General features: G+C 45.9%; 1 protein-coding gene across 5 annotated transcripts in view; it reads right to left on the reverse strand.

The window, feature by feature from the left end:
• Positions 1 to 26,641, reverse strand: part of LOC306787454 (voltage-gated potassium channel KCNC1-like) — a gene marked incomplete at both ends in the record, with an annotated part of 82,775 nt that overhangs the window by 15,821 nt on the left and 40,313 nt on the right. For 2 of the 5 annotated variants that reach the window (XM_079282586.1, XM_079282585.1), the window contains one exon: positions 24,776 to 24,985. In XM_079282586.1, the coding sequence (XP_079138712.1) occupies positions 24,776 to 24,985 (210 nt within the window). Of the gene's footprint in view, positions 1 to 16,485; positions 16,507 to 24,754; positions 24,986 to 26,641 lie in introns of all 5 variants that reach the window. The other 3 variants (XM_079282587.1, XM_079282584.1, XM_079282588.1) reach the window with 2 other exon arrangements.

Here is a 26,641-nt window from a genome sequence, read left to right on the forward strand (position 1 = left end):
AAAGTCCACATGATGTTTTTAATATAGCCTGATGGATCCAGGTGTTTTAGGACAATATGCTAAAGAGAATTGAAAGTTTAAAAATAATCCCGTAGATATATATTGGCTGTCATTGTCATTGTCATTGAAAAGGTTAATTTAAAAGAATTTTGAAGATGTTTTTAAATTTGCTGGTGCACGATGTATTATTTGTTGCCCCCACGCATAAAAGAACGATCCCTGTCACTTTCACACAGTGAGGCACACATCTTATTAATCAAACACGGGATTGGATCGGTACTCGGTATCGGCCGATACCAAAACTCCAGGTATCAGTGTTGGGACTGAAAAGGTCTGATCAGTGCGTCCCTACATATATATATGATATATATTATGATATATCATATATATTATATAAATATACCTTTGACACCATGTTATGGTCTATTGAGGCTACGGTCTGTTGTTGAATATTGCAACAAATTGCGGCTTCATCAATTTATCCATTCGGACAAACAGCTGACATTTAGTGTGCTGATGTTGGAGCTGGCTTGTTGTAATTTCTGGCTTCAGCACCCACTTGCAAAAACTCATGTTGTCCTTGGACAGGTCATGGGAAAAGAAGAGAGTAAAGTACTGAAGGGCATCCTCACCTTGCACCCTCATCACAATGGCTACAACAACAAACAACTAACAAACGATACCGACATAACCCACCAACACGCCATGCAGCAGAGGGTTTAATGACTCATCAACCCTTCTACGGAAGGATTTGTCCTCGTGAGGTTGGTGTGGGATCACTTTCAGTTCTGCAGAAACTAAAGTTGGATGTTGCATGAAGAGGAAGGGAGGCCCTCACCTGAGACCAGCATGTCAGGACAAACCTTTGTCAAACGACCTGCTTAGAGACCTTTCTGGAACAGGATTGGTTTAGAGGTTGGTTTGCTGTTTTGCTTTTCTTTGATGATATACTTTTAGGTATCAAATCTCACCATCTGTAGGCCTGAAAGATGCTAGTATGAAGGTGTCAGTTAATGGAGAACAGTGGCTGTGGCTCGTCAAGGTTCATTTGAGGGGTGATTCAAATCGCTGTCTATTGGATGATCCGATCTAGGGGCCTGGTTCGACTGACAATTTCACTGTAAAATCGTTGCAGTAGTGAAAAAATGTGGTTATAAAACAAAGGATCATCCCATTCGGACTCTATGGGGTTGCTGAATGTCTGAATTTACAAAGAAGTGCTTGGTTTATCCCAATCAATGGTGACATAGCCTATTTTGGTTGTGTTGGCTGTTTCCTCTATGACAGGACAGCGCTGAAGGCCCAGGTATAAAATGCACGGCCCGCCACTATACATCAGTATGGTACAGTACATGCATGTGTTCTAGAACAGCGGTTCCCAAACTTTTTAGTCCGCGCACCCCCTTCTACATCCCGACCGGGTTCGCGCACCCCCCCCCCCTTAATAAAAATTTAAAAAAAGAAGCAACAGAGCCTTTTAAGCCTTCATAGCCGCATAAGAATCGGACCAATGAGAGAACAGTTTGCTCGCGCGTGGCATTTGTTTACAAGATTTAGTCCGCTGTTAAATGTTGCAGTGTGAACACAAACCGAACAAAGGAGCAACTGCAACAAAGCAAACGAACTGAAGGTGTGAAAACGCCCTGAAACACTGCAACAAAGTTTCAATAACTTTCAGTGACACAAGGCGTCACTTTTAAAGAGCAATACGGATGCGAGCACACACGCACAGGCTCAGAGGCAGATTATCACATTTCATTTACAATTAATGAGCGACTAATGTAGCCAGGATGTCTTCGGACAAAGCATCGATGCGGCGCGACACAGTGTTGTTGGACACCGGGATCATGTCCAACTTTTTTGCTTCTTTCTCCCCAATCATACATTCCACCATCTCTCTGGCAGCTGGCAAGCTCACGTCTTCAGTGATTGTGTGCGGTAGCCCCTTTCTCGCTATTCTGTAACCAGATATGAAGCCCGTAGTGCGTCATTTATAGACCAACACATGAATGAGACTCCAGTTGTTTTTGGCTGTTTTGTAACTCCTCCAATTTCGATATAAACAATGTAAGGGGCTTTTGACTTGCACTGGCATGCTTGGTGTTCAGGTGGCGATGTAAATAAGAGCTTCAGACTGTTAGCCAGAACCTCACTGCACACCACGCACTGTGGCTTTGGGGAATCTGCGTTGCCAATCCAAGTGAAGCCCAGACACAGATACTTTTCATCATATTTCCTCTTTTTTTCCCAGTCTGATGCTCTCTCTCGTTTCCTCTTTTTTCACCTTGACTCCGCGATGGGCCGATGTGCTCCCGATTTGTCTGTGCTATCCCTTCCTCCTTTTCGGTTTCCTCCGTCTCATCTTCCTCTGACTCTGGCTCGATTTCTTCTCCCGGTCTCTCCCCAACGCACCTCTCCGTTCCCCTCGCCTCCGATTCCTCTCTCTCTCTCTCTCTGTCCCTCTCCTCTTTTACGACTGATAGCTTCAGATGTCCCACCTGACAGCTTTTTAATTAAAATTACATTTTTTTTTATATTTAATATTATTACACCATCAGACCGCCATTACACTTTTCCTCTCGCGCACCCCCTAGAGGCAGCTCGCGCACCCCCAGGGGTGCGCGCACCCCACTTTGGGAATCCCTGTTCTAGAACATCCGTCTGAAATCAATGGCCAATGCTTTAATGTACATTACAGCTTCATACATGCTGTGTGTTTCTGTGTGTGCATTTGTGCATGGTCACTGTGTAGCAGCACACTCTGCTCTGTTTAAATCACCGTGTTTACGATGTCAAGTCCTGTAACCTCAGGAATGAATCAGTAGCACTGCGGCTCTTAGCTGATTGGGACGCACACACAAACACTGGCGGAGCAGCAGTAGTGCCAGTTTATCAATAACCAACAGCAGCAGCAAATGGTAGACCTGTAATCCCTGATCAGGGACCGCTATCATCAGAGATCTTGTGAATATGATTCTGATTATAGAGCGCAGATCTGCCTGATCAACGTCTCGTCGAGAAACAAAGACAAACAGGTCATCATTTACACGGCTCAGTGCTTTAAAGATTGTAATGCAGGGACCGCTTCCACTGTGACTCTCACTGTATACGAAGTGGAGTTGAGAAGTGCTTCGCATCTCTAATGAGTGGCTGACTGCAGCTTTCTCTGCAGCAGAGGCAGCCTCAGCTCTGAAGCTCAAGGCCTTTGAAGCTGTTTCATCTTGTGTTACCTCGCTGCATTGATTGATCAACATGTCTTCATTCATGTCTCTAGGATACTAGTGTTATCAGTAGTAACTGTTCTGTTACTTCTCAACCCCGAGGGTAATAGTACTAAATATGGATTTCAGTATGATATTAATACATGTGTAAAGCCTGACGTATTCAGAATATTACGTGCACTGCAAAATCTTGCTTTGACGATTACGGAAACAGAAATATCCTCACTGGTTGAGTCAAAGAGCTACTCCATTTGGCAAATCGATGGAGCTATTGGTCAAGCTGCAATAAGATCCTTCTGGAATGATCCTACAATTCCCATAATGCAATTTAAATTGCATCTTTCACCAGAGCCTTGGCCATTCAAAATCCCCCCTCCCCCCCCCCCCCCCTCCCCCAGTTGGTAACAAAGGCTATCTTTTAATCCAAGACGACACTATTCACCTGTTTCCACAGACTGTGATCTTACTGTGTGGCCCTTTAAGACTTTAAGAAAAGTAAATGAATTATGAGCCAGTGGGAAATGGCAAGACAAGAGGGAGTTAATATAAATACCTCGTGCAGTTGTTTTACTCATCTTCTAAATTCAAACTGCTGTAGCTATTGAATTTACAGCTTGATTAAGCCAACCAATGAGATTATTTCTGAACACTTTTTTATCTTACAAAGTCAAACATTTGATTCCTGAAGCAAGAAGCTAAGCAAGTGCCCACAGAGTGGCGGCGCATCGGTAAGCTGTGCTGCGATTGGTTTTGTACGTACCTCCACTCAGTCAGACTTTAGAAACACAACGCAGTGGGAGAGACTGAGGAGGATAGCCTGAGGATGGGATGGATACACCAGAGTTAGAATGGGATGGGGAGACACGGGGGGGGGAGGAACAAAGAATGATGGGGAAAAGAGGAAGAGGAGTGAGAGAGGAGGTTGAAGCGGAGGGGAGATAGTGGTGTAGGATGAGCTTTGTTCAGAGACTCTGAGGGTCCCAGGACAGAGGGTGCTGTAGTCAGATATGAAGGAAGATTTGATGTAAAATGCCTAAACACAGCTGTTTGGTTTATTGTATTCAAACTGTGCTGTATAGGGTGAGACAAATTTACAATATCTTGCAAATGAGGTGATACAATATTTAAAAATACAACTGACACATGTACTATCACAACACACTGATGTGTGGATACCATTAAGCTCAATAACCCTGCTGTGCCTAGTTTCATAGAGTCATCTCCTGAAACAGCCGACCACAGCAGTTTCTAGCAAACGTTATTCAAACAGAAGGACATAGTGCATTTGTTGGGGACTGTTTTCAGCGGCTTCAGTGATAATTTGGGATGCGGAAGTGTAAAGTGGTATCAGGATGGTGGTGGAAAGAGGAGTGCAGGGAGGCCAAGGAGGAAGAGTGGGAGGAAGGAAGGGGACAGGGGTGAGGAAGGGTACAAGGAAGTGAACAACCGGGGCAAATATTATCCCGACAACCATCCGTATGCTAAAATATACATCAACACGTGTTTCAGTTCACTGCAAAATGCTCATTACTTTCAGCTTTTTTCTTTTTTTTTTACTTATTATTCAACACACTGTAGTCACACACAAATGTGAACCTGGAATTTTATTTCATCATGTGAAACCACATGTGGATTTTAGATTGTCAAGAAATGATATTTGCATCAAATACAGACATACAAATGCAACATGACATTACCAATGCACTGAACCTCAGGGTTAAAACATACATACATACATACATACATACATACATACATATATGTAAGGTGTATGTATGTGGGACATGACATGGCTCCTTTATAAGTGAGGTGAGAAAGAGGACAAAGAGGAACGACACACACACACAGGAGTAGAACAGAGGAGAGAAAAGAAAGCATAGAGTCTCATTGCTGTCTCATAAGAAGAGAGATGCACATGCAGCTCATTATTACTGATGGAGCAGGCAGTAGAACTAGAACAGATAATATGAAGGATCTAAAAATGGTGGTCCTGTTTACCCAAATAAAGAACTTTAGCTCGTCTTCACAGGGACAGAAAATGAAGAGATTATAAAAGTATAATGTAAGGAATAAACAATTTCAAAAATGACCTACTGTATAAAGGTGAACGAAGCACAAAGGAACACATGACTTTCACCCAGGAGACCAGTGTTCCTGTCCTGTGGGAGCCCACCCTGGATGCTCTCAGAGGTCAGGGTAACAAAAGGGGCTCTTAGTAGAATTTGGGGCAGTTTACGCTCCACTAACCCAGTTCATCTGCCATCTCCTCTAACCTTCAAGGAAACACGTACAGTTTGCAACACTCGGACTAACAAACTCTACAGTGCGAAACAAGCACGATGCTGTTTCTGAGCTTCAGTGTCTTCTACATGGGTGATCAGGATGTCGATGTTCGGCCTGGGCAACACATTCTCATGCCCAACTCATCCAAAGATTGTGGTTTCGGTGTTTGTTACGTAATGTAAGTATGCTTGATAGTTGTTGTGTAACTGGCGGAAGTAGTTACGCTAGTAACCTGTCATGTAAGTTCTGTCACTTACATGACAAAGCTACGCTAAAGTAAATCACCATTGACTTGGACTTGAACTTCAGCCTCCTGTGTGGACGTCCTGTGTGTGGGACACAGCCGCATCATGTAGCCATCACGTGCACATTTCAGAGACTCATAACAAGTCTTTTTAAAACGAGAAAGCTGGAAACAAAAGAAAAAATCAGCTGAAGCCACATTTCTGCTCCAACTTGTGGAGCTAATGTTAGCTTAGCTAGCCGCAGCTTTTTCATTTCTGCCGACAAAAGTGGCGTCGCCGTCTACAATCGAGAAACTTATTCTGTCTCCCTCGATCTCAACCCATTGGTTTAAAATCAGTTTTTCAATTTCCATTTTGAATTTTGATAGTAAATGGTCCACTGTGAGTTGTGCCAGGGCTCATCTATAGTGTCTGTCGAGTATCGTACTACTTGCAGTATTTCTGCATTGGCTTGTGTCTGTATCCAGTGAGTGTGCTTTATCAAAGTGACGAATGTGCTTCTCAACTTGCTGCTGTTCTTCTATTCTCATTGAACTCTTTCTGTGATTCCTTAAGTAGCACAGCCACAGTAGAAGTCTCACGGGTGGTCATTTGTGCGAAACATCCTGGATGACCACTCTATATCGGTTTAAGTTAAGCAACGTATCCAACACGAATGCATCTATCACAATATTACTGAGGACAATTCTCCGTTACCTCTAAATGTAGATTCTTACTTACAGGGTTTTAAATGTACAATCGCCGCTCTATGATCATTATACAATCGATGAGTTCACACTTTCCTGAGTCAACATGATTCTCCTCCTGACACCGCTAAAGGCTCGACTGCGCTCAGGAAATAAAATAATGTGAGTGCAATCCAAGAGGCCTCAGGGGATTCTGACCACCGACAGTGATTAAACACGAACCCGAGGGCCATCCATCACCGGCTGGTGGAAAGGAAAGTGAAAGTAAAAGAGCCTGTGTGTTAATGAGAGATGAACAGCATGAAAGCTGGTGGAGAGAGATTATATTTAAGGTGGTATATGAAAATTGCATGTTGGCGGTAGAACTCAAGAGAGAGGGAGTGAGAAAGAGGGAGGAGGGGGCTCTCCACTCTGTTATGGTGCAGCATATCTCTTCACATCAGCGGACCTCTAAGTAAGACTCATGAGTGAGTTCAGGCCAACGATGTCTGTCTGTCAGTTAAGAGGATCAATGCTTTTCTTCTACTGAGAACAAGGTGAAGGACGAGAAGAAAGAGTAAAGAAAGGGGGAGACAGGACGGGAGACGGGGAGAGAAGATGAAATACAAAGCAACAGAGGGAGTAAGGCAATATTTCATTCTTCTATTCGACCTCTACCCACTCGCTGATTGGGTTTCCCAATGAGGGGGGAGACGTGTACAGTATCACAATGCCTTTCAGAGTCATGCAGGCGGGATGACAGTGCTGTGTGCAGTGGGGATGGGAGTGCTGTGTGCAGTGGGGATGAGAGTGCTGTGTGCAGTGGGGATGGGAGTGCTGTGTGCAGTGGGGATGGGAGTGCTGTGTGCAGTGGGGATGGGATTGCTGTGTGCAGTGGGGATGAGAGTGCTGTGTGCAGTGGGGATGAGAGTGCTGTGTGCAGTGGGGATGGGAGTGCTGTGTGCAGGCGGGATGAGAGTGCTGTGTGCAGGCGGGATGAGAGTGCTGTGTGCAGTGGGGATGAGAGTGCTGTGTGCAGGCGGGATGAGAGTGCTGTGTGCAGTGGGGATGAGAGTGCTGTGTGCAGTGGGGATGAGAGTGCTGTGTGCAGTGGGGATGAGAGTGCTGTGTACAGTGGGGATGAGAGTGCTGTGTGCAGGTGGGATGAGAGTGCTGTGTGCAGTGGGGATGAGAGTGCTGTGTGCAGTGGGGATGAGAGTGTTGTGTGCAGTGGGAATGAGAGTGCTGTGTGCAGTGGGGATGAGAGTGCTGTGTGCAGTGGGGATGAGAGTGCTGTGTGCAGTGGGGATGGGAGTGCTGTGTGCAGTGGGGATGAGAGTGCTGTGTGCAGTGGGGATGAGAGTGCTGTGTGCAGGCGGGATGAGAGTGCTGTGTGCAGTGGGGCTGGGAGTGCTGTGTGCAGTGGGGATGAGAGTGCTGTGTGCAGTGGGGATGAGAGTGTTGTGTGCAGTGGGGATGAGAGTGCTGTGTGCAGGCGGGATGAGAGTGCTGTGTGCAGTGGGGATGAGAGTGCTGTGTGCAGTGGGGATGAGAGTGCTGTGTGCAGTGGGGATGAGAGTGCTGTGTGCAGGCGGGATGAGAGTGCTGTGTGCAGTGGGGATGAGAGTGCTGTGTGCAGTGGGGATGGGAGTGCTGTGTGCAGTGGGGATGAGAGTGCTGTGTGCAGGCGGGATGAGAGTGCTGTGTGCAGTGGGGATGAGAGTGCTGTGTGCAGTGGGGATGAGAGTGCTGTGTGCAGTGGGGATGAGAGTGCTGTGTGCAGGCGGGATGAGAGTGCTGTGTGCAGTGGGGATGAGAGTGCTGTGTGCAGTGGGGATGAGAGTGCTGTGTGCAGTGGGGATGAGAGTGTTGTGTGCAGTGGGGGTGAGAGTGTTGTGTGCAGTGGGTATGGGAGTGCTGTGTGCAGGCGGGATGAGAGTGCTGTGTGCAGTGGGGATGGGAGTGCTGTGTGCAGTGGGGATGGGAGTGCTGTGTGCAGTGGGGATGAGAGTGCTGTGTGCAGGCGGGATGAGAGTGCTGTGTGCAGTGGGGATGAGAGTGCTGTGTGCAGTGGGGATGGGAGTGCTGTGTGCAGTGGGGATGGGAGTGCTGTGTGCAGGCGGGATGAGAGTGCTGTGTGCAGTGGGGATGAGAGTGCTGTGTGCAGTGGGGATGAGAGTGCTAAGTGCAGTGGGGATGAGAGTGCTGTGTGCAGGCGGGATGAGAGTGCTGTGTGCAGTGGGGATGAGAGTGCTGTGTGCAGTGGGGATGAGAGTGCTGTGTGCAGTGGGGATGAGAGTGTTGTGTGCAGTGGGGGTGAGAGTGTTGTGTGCAGTGGGTATGGGAGTGCTGTGTGCAGGCGGGATGAGAGTGCTGTGTGCAGTGAGGATGGGAGTGCTGTGTGCAGTGGGGATGAGAGTGCTGTGTGCAGGCGGGATGAGAGTGCTGTGTGCAGTGGGGATGAGAGTGCTGTGTGCAGTGGGGATGGGAGTGCTGTGTGCAGTGGGGATGGGAGTGCTGTGTGCAGGCGGGATGAGAGTGCTGTGTGCAGTGGGGATGAGAGTGCTGTGTGCAGTGGGGATGAGAGTGCTAAGTGCAGTGGGGATGAGAGTGCTGTGTGCAGTGCGGATGAGAGTGCTGTGTGCAGTGGGGATGGGAGTGCTGTGTGCAGTGCGGATGAGAGTGCTGTGTGCAGTGGGGATGGGAGTGCTGTGTGCAGTGCGGATGAGAGTGCTGTGTGCAGTGGGGATGAGAGTGCTGTGTGCAGTGGGGATGAGAGTGCTGTGTGCAGTGGGGATGGGAGTGCTGTGTGCAGTGGGGATGAGAGTGCTGTGTGCAGTGGGGATGGGAGTGCTGTGTGCAGTGGGGATGGGAGTGCTGTGTGCAGGCGGGATGGGAGTGCTGTGTGCAGGCGGGATGGGAGTGCTGTGTGCAGTGGGGATGAGAGTGCTAAGTGCAGTGGGGATGAGAGTGCTGTGTGCAGTGCGGATGAGAGTGCTGTGTGCAGTGCGGATGAGAGTGCTGTGTGCAGTGGGGATGGGAGTGCTGTGTGCAGTGCGGATGAGAGTGCTGTGTGCAGTGGGGATGAGAGTGCTGTGTGCAGTGGGGATGAGAGTGCTAAGTGCAGTGGGGATGAGAGTGCTGTGTGCAGTGGGGATGAGAGTGCTGTGTGCAGTGGGGATGGGAGTGCTGTGTGCAGTGGGGATGAGAGTGCTGTGTGCAGTGGGGATGGGAGTGCTGTGTGCAGTGGGGATGGGATTGCTGTGTGCAGTGGGGATGAGAGTGCTGTGTGCAGTGGGGATGAGAGTGCTGTGTGCAGTGGGGATGGGAGTGCTGTGTGCAGGCGGGATGAGAGTGCTGTGTGCAGGCGGGATGAGAGTGCTGTGTGCAGTGGGGATGAGAGTGCTGTGTGCAGGCGGGATGAGAGTGTTGTGTGCAGTGGGGATGAGAGTGCTGTGTGCAGTGGGGATGAGAGTGCTGTGTGCAGTGGGGATGAGAGTGCTGTGTACAGTGGGGATGAGAGTGCTGTGTGCAGGAGGGATGAGAGTGCTGTGTGCAGTGGGGATGAGAGTGCTGTGTGCAGTGGGGATGAGAGTGTTGTGTGCAGTGGGAATGAGAGTGCTGTGTGCAGTGGGGATGAGAGTGCTGTGTGCAGTGGGGATGAGAGTGCTGTGTGCAGTGGGGATGGGAGTGCTGTGTGCAGTGGGGATGAGAGTGCTGTGTGCAGTGGGGATGAGAGTGCTGTGTGCAGTGGGGATGAGAGTGCTGTGTGCAGTGGGGATGAGAGTGCTGTGTGCAGGCGGGATGAGAGTGCTGTGTGCAGTGGGGCTGGGAGTGCTGTGTGCAGTGGGGATGAGAGTGCTGTGTGCAGTGGGGATGAGAGTGTTGTGTGCAGTGGGGATGAGAGTGCTGTGTGCAGGCGGGATGAGAGTGCTGTGTGCAGTGGGGATGGGAGTGCTGTGTGCAGTGGGGATGGGAGTGCTGTGTGCAGGCGGGATGGGAGTGCTGTGTGCAGTGGGGATGAGAGTGCTAAGTGCAGTGGGGATGAGAGTGCTGTGTGCAGTGCGGATGAGAGTGCTGTGTGCAGTGGGGATGGGAGTGCTGTGTGCAGTGCGGATGAGAGTGCTGTGTGCAGTGGGGATGGGAGTGCTGTGTGCAGTGCGGATGAGAGTGCTGTGTGCAGTGGGGATGAGAGTGCTGTGTGCAGTGGGGATGAGAGTGCTAAGTGCAGTGGGGATGAGAGTGCTGTGTGCAGTGGGGATGAGAGTGCTGTGTGCAGTGGGGATGAGAGTGCTGTGTGCAGTGGGGATGAGAGTGCTGTGTGCAGTGGGGATGGGAGTGCTGTGTGCAGTGGGGATGAGAGTGCTGTGTGCAGTGGGGATGGGAGTGCTGTGTGCAGTGGGGATGAGAGTGCTGTGTGCAGTGGGGATGGGAGTGCTGTGTGCAGTGGGGATGAGAGTGCTGTGTGCAGTGGGGATGGGAGTGCTAAGTGCAGTGGGGATGAGAGTGCTGTGTGCAGTGGGGATGAGAGTGCTGTGTGCAGTGCGGATGAGAGTGCTGTGTGCAGTGGGGATGACAGTGCTGTGTTCAGTGGGGATGAGAGTGCTGTGTGCAGTGGGGATGGGAGTGCTGTGTGCAGTGGGGATGAGAGTGCTGTGTGCAGTGGGGATGGGAGTGCTGTGTGCAGTGGGGATGGGAGTGCTGTGTGCAGGCGGGATGGGAGTGCTGTGTGCAGTGGGGATGAGAGTGCTAAGTGCAGTGGGGATGGGAGTGCTGTGTGCAGTGCGGATGAGAGTGCTGTGTGCAGTGGGGATGGGAGTGCTGTGTGCAGTGGGGACGGGAGTGCTGTGTGCAGTGCGGATGAGAGTGCTGTGTGCAGTGGGGATGGGAGTGCTGTGTGCAGTGGGGATGGGAGTGCTGTGTGCAGTGCGGATGAGAGTGCTGTGTGCAGTGGGGATGGGAGTGCTGTGTGCAGTGGGGATGAGAGTGCTGTGTGCAGTGGGGATGGGAGTGCTGTGTGCAGTGGGGACGGAAAGTGCTGTGTGCAGTGGGGATGGGAGTGCTGTGTGCAGTGGGGATGGGAGTGCTGTGTGCAGTGGGGATGGGAGTGCTGTGTGCAGTGGGGATGGGAGTGCTGTGTGCAGTGGGGATGGGAGTGCTGTGTGCAGTGGGGATGAGAGTGCTGTGTGCAGTGGGGATGGGAGTGCTGTGTGCAGGCGGGATGAGAGTGCTGTGTGCAGGCGGGATGAGAGTGCTGTGTGCAGTGGGGATGAGAGTGCTGTGTGCAGTGCGGATGAGAGTGCTGTGTGCAGTGGGGATGGGAGTGCTGTGTGCAGTGGGGATGAGAGTGCTGTGTGCAGTGGGGATGGGAGTGCTGTGTGCAGTGGGGATGAGAGTGCTGTGTGCAGTGGGGATGGGAGTGCTGTGTGCAGTGGGGATGAGAGTGCTGTGTGCAGGCGGGATGAGAGTGCTGTGTGCAGTGGGGATGAGAGTGCTGTGTGCAGTGCGGATGAGAGTGCTGTGTGCAGTGGGGATGGGAGTGCTGTGTGCAGTGGGGATGAGAGTGCTGTGTGCAGTGGGGATGAGAGTGCTGTGTGCAGTGGGGATGGGAGTGCTGTGTGCAGTGGGGATGAGAGTGCTGTGTGCAGTGGGGATGAGAGTGTTGTGTGCAGTGGGGATGAGAGTGCTGTGTGCAGTGGGGATGAGAGTGCTGTGTGCAGTGGGGATGGGAGTGCTGTGTGCAGTGGGGATGAGAGTGCTGTGTGCAGTGGGGATGAGAGTGCTGTGTGCAGTGGGGATGGGAGTGCTGTGTGCAGTGGGGATGAGAGTGCTGTGTGCAGTGGGGATGAGAGTACTGTGTGCAGTGGGGATGAGAGTGCTGTGTGCAGTGGGGATGAGAGTGCTGTGTGCAGTGGGGATGAGAGTACTGTGTGCAGTGGGGATGGGAGTGCTGTGTGCAGTGGGGATGGGAGTGCTGTGTGCAGTGGGGACGGAAAGTGCTGTGTGCAGTGGGGATGGGAGTGCTGTGTGCAGTGGGGATGGGAGTGCTGTGTGCAGTGGGGATGGGAGTGCTGTGTGCAGTGGGGATGGGAGTGCTGTGTGCAGTGGGGATGGGAGTGCTGTGTGCAGTGGGGATGAGAGTGCTGTGTGCAGTGGGGATGGGAGTGCTGTGTGCAGGCGGGATGAGAGTGCTGTGTGCAGGCGGGATGAGAGTGCTGTGTGCAGTGGGGATGAGAGTGCTGTGTGCAGTGCGGATGAGAGTGCTGTGTGCAGTGGGGATGGGAGTGCTGTGTGCAGTGGGGATGAGAGTGCTGTGTGCAGTGGGGATGGGAGTGCTGTGTGCAGTGGGGATGAGAGTGCTGTGTGCAGTGGGGATGGGAGTGCTGTGTGCAGTGGGGATGAGAGTGCTGTGTGCAGGCGGGATGAGAGTGCTGTGTGCAGTGGGGATGAGAGTGCTGTGTGCAGTGCGGATGAGAGTGCTGTGTGCAGTGGGGATGGGAGTGCTGTGTGCAGTGGGGATGAGAGTGCTGTGTGCAGTGGGGATGAGAGTGCTGTGTGCAGTGGGGATGGGAGTGCTGTGTGCAGTGGGGATGAGAGTGCTGTGTGCAGTGGGGATGAGAGTGTTGTGTGCAGTGGGGATGAGAGTGCTGTGTGCAGTGGGGATGAGAGTGCTGTGTGCAGTGGGGATGGGAGTGCTGTGTGCAGTGGGGATGAGAGTGCTGTGTGCAGTGGGGATGAGAGTGCTGTGTGCAGTGGGGATGGGAGTGCTGTGTGCAGTGGGGATGAGAGTGCTGTGTGCAGTGGGGATGAGAGTACTGTGTGCAGTGGGGATGAGAGTGCTGTGTGCAGTGGGGATGAGAGTGCTGTGTGCAGTGGGGATGAGAGTACTGTGTGCAGTGGGGATGGGAGTGCTGTGTGCAGTGGGGATGGGAGTGCTGTGTGCAGTGGGGATGAGAGTGATGTGTGCAGTGGGGATGGGAGTGCTGTGTGCAGTGGGGATGAGAGTGCTGTGTGCATTGCGAGGCGCTACCGGCACCAACGTGTGTTCCAGAGCTCCCTCTCTGCGGCTTTTTCTTCTTCTTTTTCTAAAAGGGAGCAGGCAGCGTTCTCCTCTTTGCATTCCAGCTGGCAGGGCGCTCTCTCTCACATCATGCATCCTATTTCCGTACCCAGTCAGTGAGAAACCTTAACAAGCTGCAGAGTCACGGAACAGACAGAGAGCTGGTCCGATTCTTTCCTGGTTCCAGCAGGACATTAAAGGGAGTAAGAGGGATCGGTTCAAGCCTTCTTTCTTTGAATGGCCACACTGTAAAGCCAGAGGAAGGCGTAGCTTGAACTTTAAGGTCTGGGGTTCACAAAAAACATCAAGCAGAAGTATGATGTGTACAACGGACGCTTTGTCAGAACTACAGACGGAGAATCAACGATCACTTTTTAAGCTCCATGCATCAGAAACAAACTCCCAGAAAACTGCAACTCTCACTTCTTTTACATCAAGGCTTTTAGGCTGCTGCTGCCTTTTATTCAATCATTTTTAACACTGCACTGTAACTTGTATTCCTCTAATTTTGTACCTGTTTTATTCTATTTCAGTTTGCTTTTTTATTTTCTTGCCTCTTTAACGACATTTCGTGCTGCTTCCTTCACATTGTCTCTCAATGCCTTTGATGTAAAGCACTTTACATTGTGTTGTTACTGAATGTGGGTACTTTGTCAAACATGTTCTTCTATATTACCCACAGTGGACACACTCAGGCTCGGCTTCCCCACTACGAGTAACCACTAATATCTCCTGATAGCCATAAAGTGATCACATTACATCCTTCACCCCACAAAGGGCTCGATGCGGCTCACCAGCGCTTTCCCTTGGCCTCACTGTCAAATGAAGCCAACTGTACCAATATGAATCAATAATGCAATCAAACACCAAGCCCTGACCCAAAATGCTTTGCTGCACCATGTCCCAGAATTCCCCTGTCCACTGTTTCCGTAGCAACAGCAGGAAAAGGGGAGAAAGAGAGAGAGAGTGGAGGGATGGTGGAGTAAAGATCAAAGCATGGGAACGTAAGACAGACTGATGCAATAAACAGGACAGACAAACATAAAAGATGAAATATAAGATCAAATAACTATCAACTGTATCAATGAGGTGAAGAAAGAACACTAACATAGACAGAGAGATATATAGAGAGAGAGAGCGAGAGAGAGAGGGAGAGATGGAGAGATAGAGAGATGATATATGGACAGATAGATAGATATATATATAGATTGATGATAGATGACAGATAGATTTCATAAAATCAATCCATGGCCGAGCCACAAACCACAGGAATCCCTCTGGCAGTGGCGAAGCAAAGGTGAGTGCTGAAGAGATTTGCATTGATAATGATTTTTTGTTATATTTTGCTATTAGTTTTATCTGATTTGAATGTTTTTGAAACCTATCCAACCTATTGCTTTCTCTAGCAAGAAACACGCTGGGATGAGAGAAATAAGAAAAAGCAGAGGAGCAGAGAAGCGGGAAAGGAGCGTTACGATGCGATGCGGCCCTTCCGGAACGCCTCCGACATGCTTGGGTCTTTCGTTCGTCCCGCCCGCCGCTACCATAGATCTGATATAGTTTGTAATAAATCCCAGACAAGTACAATCTGTGATTATGTCAGCGAGAGGAAGGGAGGAAAGAAAGAGGAAGAGGGGTCGGAACTTTTAAAGCAGAAGCCCGGCGGTTTTGAGAAACGCGTGCGGTTGCGAATTCCTGAGTTGTCCTTGATTTGTCTTAAACCAGTCACAATGAGAAGATAACTTAAACAAAGATAAGTCCAGTTTTCTATTTGTGTCTCCCTGAGGTAGTCAGCTAAAGGCTTTCCAGAGCCGTTGAAGCTTTCCGAGCTAAGAGCCCATCACAGGAGAGCAAAGTGCCACCGGGGTGCTTCTCACCTCAGCCCTTCAAAGGTGTGCCAATGCTTACCTGAATGTGTGTGTGTGTGTGTGTGTGTGTGTGTGTGTGTGCGTGTGTGTGTGTGTGTGTTTTGGGATTAGAGTTGTGTCTGTCTTTCTTTCTCCCTCTTCATCAATCTGCTTTACTGTCAGACAGCCTGCTATATCTCCTGTGTTTTGGGGGATTTGTGAACATTAGCTTTCTCGTTGGCTAGCGTAGACCTTCGAAGCACTGCAGCAGTCAGTGTTTCAGCCCAGCCTGGCGGAGAGTCGGACCCGGCTCAGCCACACAACACATGGTTTTCTTTTGGCAGAACCTTTCTAAAGCCTTTTTGGGGGTTTTGTGGATCAGTTATATGTTTCCTGAAAAGATCCAAACAAGCCAAAGCCCTGACGCATGGTTTGGAGCCAGAAGTCTGCTGTCAATCCTGAACGGTGCTCTCTGCCGGCTGAGCTGTAAAAAACTGACCTGAGCTCAGTTCCAGAGTAGAGAATGGAGGAAAACTGACCAACCAACCAATCAGCAACCAGCTCTCACTGGCCTGGCAACACGGCCACTTTCACTCTGGCACCCATCCCAAAACACCTTCAATCGACTCCCCGTTTATTTCCTTCCTCGGGTTTTTACAATTTGTTTACATTTTTTTTTGTGAAAAACAAATTTTTTACATTTTGGTTTTGATCTCCAATAATAAAATATTTGATTGATCTCAATATGACATAAGTCCCAACTATACTGTAGAGTGTGACAGCTAGAGGAGTTGTATAAGGTTTTTCACACATAAAGAAAAGTATGGAAAGACCGGGGACCGGGCTGACTTGAGCCAAAGTGCTTTCGGGGGACGGGGATGGGGAGACGTGACGACGTGACGACCCCCCCCCCTATCTGTAAGTACCAGAGTGAGAAGAGACCGGGTGAGAGGAGAAGGAGGAGGAAGAGGAGGAGCAGGAGGAGGGCAAGACAGCTACACACGGAATACGGACACACACGCACACACACACACACACACACACACAGGAAAAGGACGGACACAAGTACAGAGACAAAGAAAGACAAAAAAAATAGAGAAACACAGACAGACAGACAGACAAACAGATGGATAGTGTAACACAGACCGACAAGAGCCAACGTACAAACGCATGACCTGACACAACCTGGGGAAGGAGACAGTGACAACAACAACAACAACAAGAAAATAACAACAGCAACAGCACGCAACCGCACTGTGGACTTAGACCTCTACACCCCGCGACCTGTGACCCGTTCTCCCCGGTGGTTACGACATACTGTGGGTGTACAGAGGGAAGGCACATCTCTCTCACGCACACAAGCAGCCCTAATGAACACAACATGTGTGTGTGTGTGTGTGTGTGTGTGTGATTGGGCTATTCTGTACTTATAATAATAATAATAATCCTTTATTTTATATAGCGCTTTTCTAGGTACCCAAAGCCGCTTTACAAGGATCCATGCACACCATTCGCCCAGTCATACCGGTGATGGTAAGCTACGTCTGTAGCCACAGCTGCCCTGGGGCAGACTGACGGAAGCGTGGCAACTAATTTGTGCACAACGGCCCCTCCGACCAACACCAAGCATTCACTCGCATTCACACCAAGCATTCACCATTCATTCCTTGCATGTTTTTCCGAGGTGGGGGAAACCGGAGTGCCCGGAGGAAACCCACGCGGCCACGGCTGAGAACATGCAAACTCAACACAGGTTGTACCAGGAATCGAAACCAGAAACCTTGACTGGGAAGCGAACCCAGTACCTTCTTACTGTGAGGCAGTGATCTTAACCACTCTGCCACCGTGCCGTTATCACACACACTTTAAATTGCGATGTGTAACTGTGGCAGTGTATTTGTGTCACATGTCTGAGCATGAGAGGGGACAGGAGCACAGAAATTAAAATGTCTTCAAACACGTAGAAAAATCATCACTCAAAGAATAAGTGGATTTGAGCAACAACACAATCTCCATTCTGTGCTAATACATTGATTTGCATGTTGGCTATTATCCACATTGGGGTTATCCCAATGTGGGTCTACTTTGTCTACTTTGATTTTAGGTTTACTTATGCAAAAGAAAATGACTTGGTTAGGTTTACGGAAAGATTGTGGTTCAAAAGTCCACGTAACTGGCATTCGTAGAGTACGAAACATAAGTAAGTAAAGTAAGTCACAGCTGACCTGGTTTGGGACTGGACGCCGACACCTGGTTCAAAGTCCTGTGGTTGTTTGTACAAACCATTATTATTATTTGACAATAATGATGAAAAGGTGATGATCATTTCGCCACAAAAAAACATTGTTGTGACGTTCTGAAAATGTCCCATTGCATTCCCACCACTGAAGCACAAATGTGACTCCATATAAAGAGGTATGGATATGTAATATGTCTCATCTGTGCCAAGTGATGTATTGTTGTATGTATTGTTCCGATGATCAGCTTTATGCTTTACTCATTTGATGAGACTTGATGAATGAAATGCAGCCGTAGTAGATTGGGCGAATAATATACATGTGATGAATACTACTGATAATAAGCAGTGAAAATATATCCTGCATACAGCAGAAATTATGATTAACAAATACTGCTGTTCATTGAAATTAATCCAAATAGACAAAAGAAATGAATGACACGTAAAAGCTTTACAATAACAAGCAATCTGCATGCATTCAACCTGTGTGTGTGTGTGTGTGTTTGTGTGTGTGTGTGTGTGTGTGTGCGCGCGTGCATGTGTGTGTGTGTCGACTGTGGCTAAGTGGAGAGCAGGGCTGTCCTTCAGTCAGTCGGCGGTTGGATCCCCGGCTCCGCTAGTCACATGAAGTAATGTAATGTAAAGTGATGTAAAGTAATGTAAAGTTAAGTAATGTAATGTAAAGTGATGTAATGTAATGTGAAGTTAAGTAATGTAATGTAAAGTGATGTAATGTAAAGTAATGTAAAGTAATGTAAAGTAATGTAAAGTTAAGTAATGTAATGTAAAGTGATGTAAAGTTAAGTAATGTCATGTAAAGTGATGTAAAGTAAAGTAATGTAAAGTAATGTAAAGTTAAGTAATGTAATGTAAAGTGATGTAAAGTTAAGTAATGTAATGTAAAGTGATGTAAAGTAAAGTAATGTAAAGTAATGTAAAGTTAAGTAATGTAATGTAACGTAAAGTAATGTAAAGTAATGTAAAGTTAAGTAATGTAATGTAAAGTGATGTAATGTAAAGTAAAGTAATGTAAAGTAATGTAAAGTAATGTAAAGTGATGTAAAGTAAAGTAATGTAAAGTAATGTAAAGTAATGTAAAGTAATGTAAAGTTAAGTAATGTAATGTAAAGTGATGTAAAGTAAAGTAATGTAAAGTAATGTAAAGTAATGTAAAGTAATGTAATGTGAAGTAATGTAAAGTTAAGTAATATAAAGTGATGTAAAGTTAAGTAATGCAATGTAAAGTTAAGTAATGCAATGTAAAGTGATGTAAAGTAATGTAAAGTAATGTAAAGTTAAGTAATGTAATGTAAAGTGATGTAAAGTTAAGTAATGTAATGTAATGTAAAGTGATGTAATGTAAAGTAATATAAAGTTAAGTAATGTAATGTAAAGTGATGTAAAGTGATATAATGTAAAGTAATGTAAAGTTAAGTAATGTAATGGAAAGTGATGTAATGTAAAGTAATGTAAAGTAATGTAAAGTTAAGTAATGTAATGTAAAGTGATGTAAAGTAAAGTAAAGTAATGTAAAGTAATGTAAAGTAATGTAAAGTTAAGTAATGTAATGTAATGTAACGTAAAGTAATGTAAAGTAATGTAAAGTTAAGTAATGTAAAGTGATGTAATGTAAAGTTAAGTAATGTAATGTAAAGTTAAGTAATGTAAAGTGATGTAATGTAAAGTAATGTAAAGTAATGTAAAGTAATGTAAAGTAATGTAAAGTAATGTAAATTTAAGTAATGTAAAGTAATGTAAAGTGATGTAATATAAAGTAATGTAAAGTCAAGTAAAGTAATGTAAAGTAATTTAAAGTAATGTAAAGTAATGTAAAGTCAAGTAAAGTAAAGTAATGTAAAGTAATATAAAGTTAAGTAATGTAATGTAAAGTGATGTAAAGTAATGTAATGTAAAGTGATGTAATGTAAAGTAATGTAAAGTTAAGTAATGTAAAGGAAAGTAATGGAAAGTAATGTAAAGTTAAGTAATGTAATGTAAAGTAATGTAATGTAATGTAAAGTGATGTAAAGTAAAGTAATGTGAAGTAATGTAAAGTTAAGTAATGTAATATAAAGTGATGTAAAGTTAAGTAATGCAATGTAAAGTTAAGTAATGTAATGTAAAGTGATGTAAAGTTAAGTAATGTAATGTAAAGTGATGTAATGTAAAGTAATGTAAAGTTAAGTAATGTAATGTAAAGTGATATAATGTAAAGTAATGTAAAGTAATGTAAAGTTAAGTAATGTAATGTAAAGTGATGTAATATAAAGTAATGTAAAGTTAAGTAAAGTAATGTAAAGTAATGTAAAGTAATGTAAAGTAATGTAAAGTTAAGTAATGTAATGTACAGTGATGTAAAGTAATGTAAAGTTAAGTAATGTAATGTAAAGTGATGTAATGTAATGTAATGTAATGTAAAGTAATGTAAAGTTAAGTAATGTAATGTAATGTAATGTAAAGTGATGTAATGTAAAGTAATGTAAAGTAATGTAAAGTGATGTAATGTAAAGTAATGTAAAGTTAAGTAATGTAAAGTAATGTAAAGTAATGTAAAGTTAAGGAATGTAATGTAAAGTGATGTAATGTAAAGTAATGTAAAGTTAAGTAATGTAAAGTAATGTAAAGTTAAGTAATGTAAAGTAATGTAAAGTAATGTAAAGTAATGTAAAGTAATGTAAAGTTAAGGAATGTAATGTAAAGTGATGTAATGTAAAGTAATGCAAAGTTAAGTAATGTAAAGTAATGTAAAGTTAAGTAATGTAATGTAAAGTAATGTAAAGTTAAGTAATGTAATGTAAAGTGATGTCAAGTAACGTAATGTAAAGTAATGTAATGTAAAGTAAAGTAATGTAAAGTAATGTAAAGTTAAGTAATGTAATGTAAAGTGATGTAAAGTAATGTAAAGTTAAGTAATGTAAAGTAATGTAAAGTTAAGTAATGTAATGTAATCTCGGGTGAAACACTTTTCATCTCTTCTGTGACTTGATAGTACAGTATTGTTATCTAACTACTGACCTCTAACCTACCTCTCTCTATCGTCACATGGTAGCGTTCTTCCACACATGGAGTTGTAATCTAATCGAGGTTGATCAAGTCAAATCTAATCTAGATCTGATTGAAAAGTATTTAATATAATTGACGTTAGTCTAGTTTTACTAGTCTCGTCGAGTTGAATTGAACACATTTACTCTCGTGCCGAATCTAAGCAAACATCTGAACTAATATAATCTGGTCAACTCGAATCTAAAGTAATATATTATATTGAGTCGGGTTTAACTGAACCTAGTCTAGTCTGAATCTAATTTAATCTAAAATCTGATCTGATATAATGTGGTTAAATCTAGTCTCAATGAATCTAATACAATCTAGCACTCTGGTCTAATCTAGTCTAGTGATTGTAATCTAGCCTTTAGTCTAGTCTGAATCTAACATAATCTGATGTAATCTAATTTATGATCAAATATAATCGGGTTAAATCTAATCAAAGTGAATCTGATCTGATCTGGTCCCAGTCTAACTGGATATAACGAGCAAAAGTTAATCTAGTCCAGTCAAGTCTTTTCTTTTATTCAAAGCTAATTTAGTCGAGTCTGAATCTCATCCCATCTCATCTCATGATGACATCATAATGACATCATCTTATCTCGTAGAACCAATGTGTGTCTACTCTAGTACATATAGATATATGTATATATATATATATATATATATATATATATATATATATATATATATATATATATATATATATATGTATATATATCTATATATATTAGTGTTAGCAGGACGAGGTGGCAGCAGGCAAGATGATGGCAGGAAGAAGGAGAGTAAAAAATTAACGGAAGATGAGGGGAAGCAGAGGACAGGCAGCGAGCAGAGAAAGGAAACAGAAGAGGGAGAGGATGAAGCAGTAGGAGAATGGGGCGAGAGAACAGAGTGTGGGGAGAAGAGAGAGAGAAAGGAAGAGTTAATGAATCACAGCATGGTCAAAGTGAGAAAGAGAAGCGGTGGAGGGACATAGAGAGTGACAGACTGAGAGAGAGAGACAGACAGAGCAGAACGATGAAGGAGCCTGATGTTATGACATGAGAACAGAAATGATGCTCATCTGATCCGGCTGTCCTGCCAGATCGGATTGAAAACACCGCACATCAACACTCTAAGAGTTTCATTTCCAAACAAGACGTCCAGAAGCAGATTTCGCAACATCCAATCGCTGGATGAGGCTGGAGATCTTTTGTATTTTTACTCATCAAATCCCATCAAAAGAACAGAATTAAATAAAGTGTCTTTGTGTGTATTAAAACCAGATATACATTCACACTCTGCACCATGAGCTCTACTGGGTGACACCTTCCTGCACAATGAGCATGTCACTGCGGTATACTTTGACTCAATCCCACATAAACTGTTCTGCTGCAACAAATACTCACTAGAGCACCAAATGTGTACACATCCGCGACTGAAAATAGTCCCCCATTGCCTCCTATTTGAGTAACGTTTGCTGAAAACTACAGTATGGAGCCGTTTGCTAATTGCTACGCCTCTCATCGATAATCTATAGCCGTGCTAGCAGCTCTGTGAGGCTAAATGCTAATATCAGAGCAACATTGCTCAGAGTGACAATGCTAACGTGCTGCCGTTTAGCAGTTTCAATGTTGAGCGTGTTAGTAGGCCTGGCATAAGCGGCAGCTCCACGCCTATGGAACAGTCTCCCTGACCACCTAAGGGCAACACAGACACTGGTCTCTTTTGAGACTGGCCTAAAAACCTTTTTATTCAGGAAAGCCTTTCTGACCTAAGTCACTGTCAGTTATTTCTTTTGTGTTTCTGTTCATTCACTGGTTTTTATTTTATTATAGTTTTTTTATGTTTTAACTATGCTTTTTACTATGTTTTTACTATGTACTGGCTCTGTGGCACTCTGAGATTTAAAAAAAAAAATGAAAAGTGCGTTACAAATAAAATACATTATTATTATTATTATTTTGCCGGGCGATATATTGTCCCAGAGATAATTACGATAAACTTTATTATTGTCATTTCAAGATCATTTCATGCTGCTGATAAAATGATGATATAATAGCATTTGAATGCATGTACTCTTTAAGCAATAAACATTTAATTCTTAACACTATTCAGATATTGGAATAGGAAAACATTTCTAAATAAATGAAGCCACACAAAGGTGACAGTCATAATTCATGAGGATATGTGATAGAAGCCATTTCAACAAACAACCAAATCTCGTCTTTTCATGGGATTTGTTGACAGTAAAAAATAGAATAACACCAATTGTATCTGTATTGTTATACCTTTCCTTATCAAACACGACAGGTAACAATATAATTCCCAAAAAAGGACGGTGTTTTGAAATGAAACAGTTTGGCTGAATGCATACACAGAACAGTATCAGCCATGATGAACATAGAAGGCCGCGTACACAGAGGACCGATGTTCTGCTGCATGCAGCGCTGCTGAGTGACTGTTGACCCATCAGACATCAGCAAGAAACACCTGCAGACTCTGATCAATGACATGATTTCACCACAATTCACAGAAGAAAACAAAGCTTGTCGAGAATGTTACAGTAGAGTAAAATCAGCCACTCCAACACCAGCGCACATGGCAGCGCTGCAGCAGCCTCTGCAGGACGTCTGCAGCTCAGAGGCAGGAAGAGGACGTCCTCATGGAATCACAGGATTCTACATCGATGCAGGAAGAGGACGTCCTCATGGAATCACAGGATTCTACATCGATGCAGGAAGAGGACGTCCTCATGGAATCACAGGATTCTACATCGATGCAGGAAGAGGACGTCCTCATGGAATCACAGGATTCTACATCGATGCAGGAAGAGGACGTCCTCATGGAATCACAGGATTCTACATCGATGCAGGAAGAGGACGTCCTCATGGAATCACAGGATTCTACATCGATGCAGGAAGAGGACGTCCTCATGGAATCACAGGATTCTACATCGATGCAGGAAGAGGACGTCCTCATGGAATCACAGGATTCTACATCGATGCAGGAAGAGGACGTCCTCATGGAATCACAGGATTCTACATCGATGCAGGAAGAGGACATCCTCATGGAATCACAGGATTCTACATCGATGCAGGAAGAGGACGTCCTCATGGAATCACAGGATTCTACATCGATGCAGGAAGAGGACGTCCTCATGGAATCACAGGATTCTACATCGATGCAGGAAGAGGACGTCCTCATAGAATCACAGGATTCTACATCGATGCAGGAAGAGGACGTCCTCATAGAATCACAGGATTCTACATCGATGCAGGAAGAGGACGTCCTCATGGAATCACAGGATTCTACATCGATGCAGGAAGAGGACGTCCTCATGGAATCACAGGATTCTACATCGATGCAGGAAGAGGACGTCCTCATGGAATCACAGGATTCTACATCGATGCAGGAAGAGGACGTCCTCATGGAATCACAGGATTCTACATCGATGCAGGAAGAGGACATCCTCATGGAATCACAGGATTCTACATCGATGCAGGAAGAGGACGTCCTCATGGAATCACAGGATTCTACATCAATGCAGGAAGAGGACGTCCTCATGGAATCACAGGATTCTACATCGATGCAGGAAGAGGACGTCCTCATGGAATCACAGGATTCTACATCGATGCCATTCATTGGCCATTGATGTGTGATTGGTGCTCTTCGTGCTGAACGGTCTGAAGGGAGTGAGCATTGTGGAGATGCTGAGCATCACATCGAATGATGGAGGGGAAATGTAACAAGTAGCGTGTGTGTGTGTGTGTGTGTGTGTGTGAGTCTCAGTGTTAGCTCTCAGGGCCTATTTTTATTTTGAAATAAAACAATACACTGTTCATATTTTGTCTGTATGGTGTGTGTACCTCTACAGGGGGGTGGACTGAATACCATGAACCATGAATATATTAACCATGGTTCATTAACCATGAACCATCATACTATTAGCTGTTCCTATTATTTAGTCCACTTCCTGTATGTATGTGTGTGATTGGATGTGCGTTTGCTGTGTCCGGATGTTACAATGTTTTTTTTGCCCACCACACACAGTCAGCACATATCAGTCAGGACCATGCATCGATCGACAGTCCACTGCTGTCACTCAGGTACCAGCCTACCCCCGCCCCTCCTCCTCCTCCTCCTCCTCCTCCTCCCCCTTCAATCCTCCACCTCCCCCCTCCGCCCTCCTACCTTTCCGGACGTTCCCGTCCGTTGTGCGCTGGAACTCCCCGGCGCTGAGCAGGAAGCAGGCCCGGTCATGCGGGTAGCGCTCTCGGCTGGTGGCGGAGCCGAGGCCCCCCGTGGCCGGGCTGCGCTCGTCCCCGAGGACCTGGTCGATGGTGGGGCAGTCCTCGTTGGCCAGGGCCGCGTTGGCTGCAGCGTCGCCATTCTGCTTGGAATCTGGGAGAAGAGGGACAGAGAGATGGGAGGAAGGGGGAGGGGAGAGAGGAGGCGACAGAAGAGGGAGGAGGGATATCGAGGGAGGGATATCGAGAGGGGTGCAAGGAAAGTTGTGGTGAGAGGGTTATGGTAGAGAGGAGAGTCAACATGGAGAGGACATGAAAGGAGGAAAGACGGGAGGAAAGGAGACATGAGAGGATGATAGAGGAGTGGAGAGAAGAGGAGAAAAAAGGAAATGATATGGAAAATATAAAAAGAAAAAGAAAACAGAAGTCAGCATGTGAAAGAGATGTGAAAGAAAGAAAGAGGGGGGGCGTGAGAGTGAGGAGGAGGGTAGGTAAAGGAAGAGAAGATGAATGGTCCGGAGAGAAGGAGGAGGAGGAGTATGCATTAAGAGAAACAGGAAAAGGGAGATAAAGAATGCAGGTGGGTGAGGAGGACGAGGAGGAAGGATTTGGAGATGAGCAACAGAAGCGGGGAAAAATGGGATATGAAAGAGTGGTGGGAAAAAAAAGAAAAAAAGATGAGGAGATGAAAAGAAAATGAAAGAGGGTGAAGACAAGATGGAGAAATGACAGAAGATTGAAGGGGAGAGAAGAGGGAGGGAGGGGGTGTAAAAGAACGTTAGTGCCTTGTGATCGCTATCCTGATCACATGACCAACACACAGCAACAAACACAAGAGCAGGCAGCGGACACACTCACACACACACACACACACACACTCACACTCACACACACTCACACACACACTCACACTCACACCCACTCACACACACACACACACTCACACACACACACACTCACACACACACTCACACTCACACCCACTCACACACACACACACACTCACACACACACACACACTCACACTCACACACTCACACACACTCACACTCACACTCACACACACTCACACACACACACACACACACTCACACTCACACACACTCACACACACACTCACACACTCACACACACACACACACACACTCACACACTCACACACACACACACTCACACACACACACACACACTCACACACACACACACTCACACACACACTCACACACACACTCACACTCACACACTCACACACTCACACACACACACCCACACACTCACACTCACACACACACACTCTCACACACACTCACACACACACACTCACACACACACACACACACTCACACACACACTCACACACACACTCACACTCACACACTCACACACACACACACACACACACACACTCACACTCACACACACACACTCTCACACACACTCACGCACACACGCACACACGCACACACGCACGCACACACTCACACACACACATACACACTCACACTCACACACACACACCCACTCACACACACACTCACACACACACACACACACCCTCACACTCACACACACACTAAAGAGAAGATGGCTACAGGGGAAGCAATGTTTGTAGCCTTCAACACAGCTGTCAAATCTAATCTGATATGATTTATTGCTCAACAGTTACAGATACAAGCCAGCGGGGCGGACACACACACACACACACACACACACACAGAGGACACAAATGTCTCCACACAACAAACTGAAAGCACTCGTACGACGTGTTGGCCGAGCTCATCAGAAATCGAGTGTTTTTGTTTTGTCGTTC

This window comes from Melanostigma gelatinosum, assembly GCF_949748355.1.
Source record: "Melanostigma gelatinosum genome assembly, chromosome: 13".
Lineage (NCBI taxonomy): Eukaryota > Metazoa > Chordata > Actinopteri > Perciformes > Zoarcidae > Melanostigma > Melanostigma gelatinosum.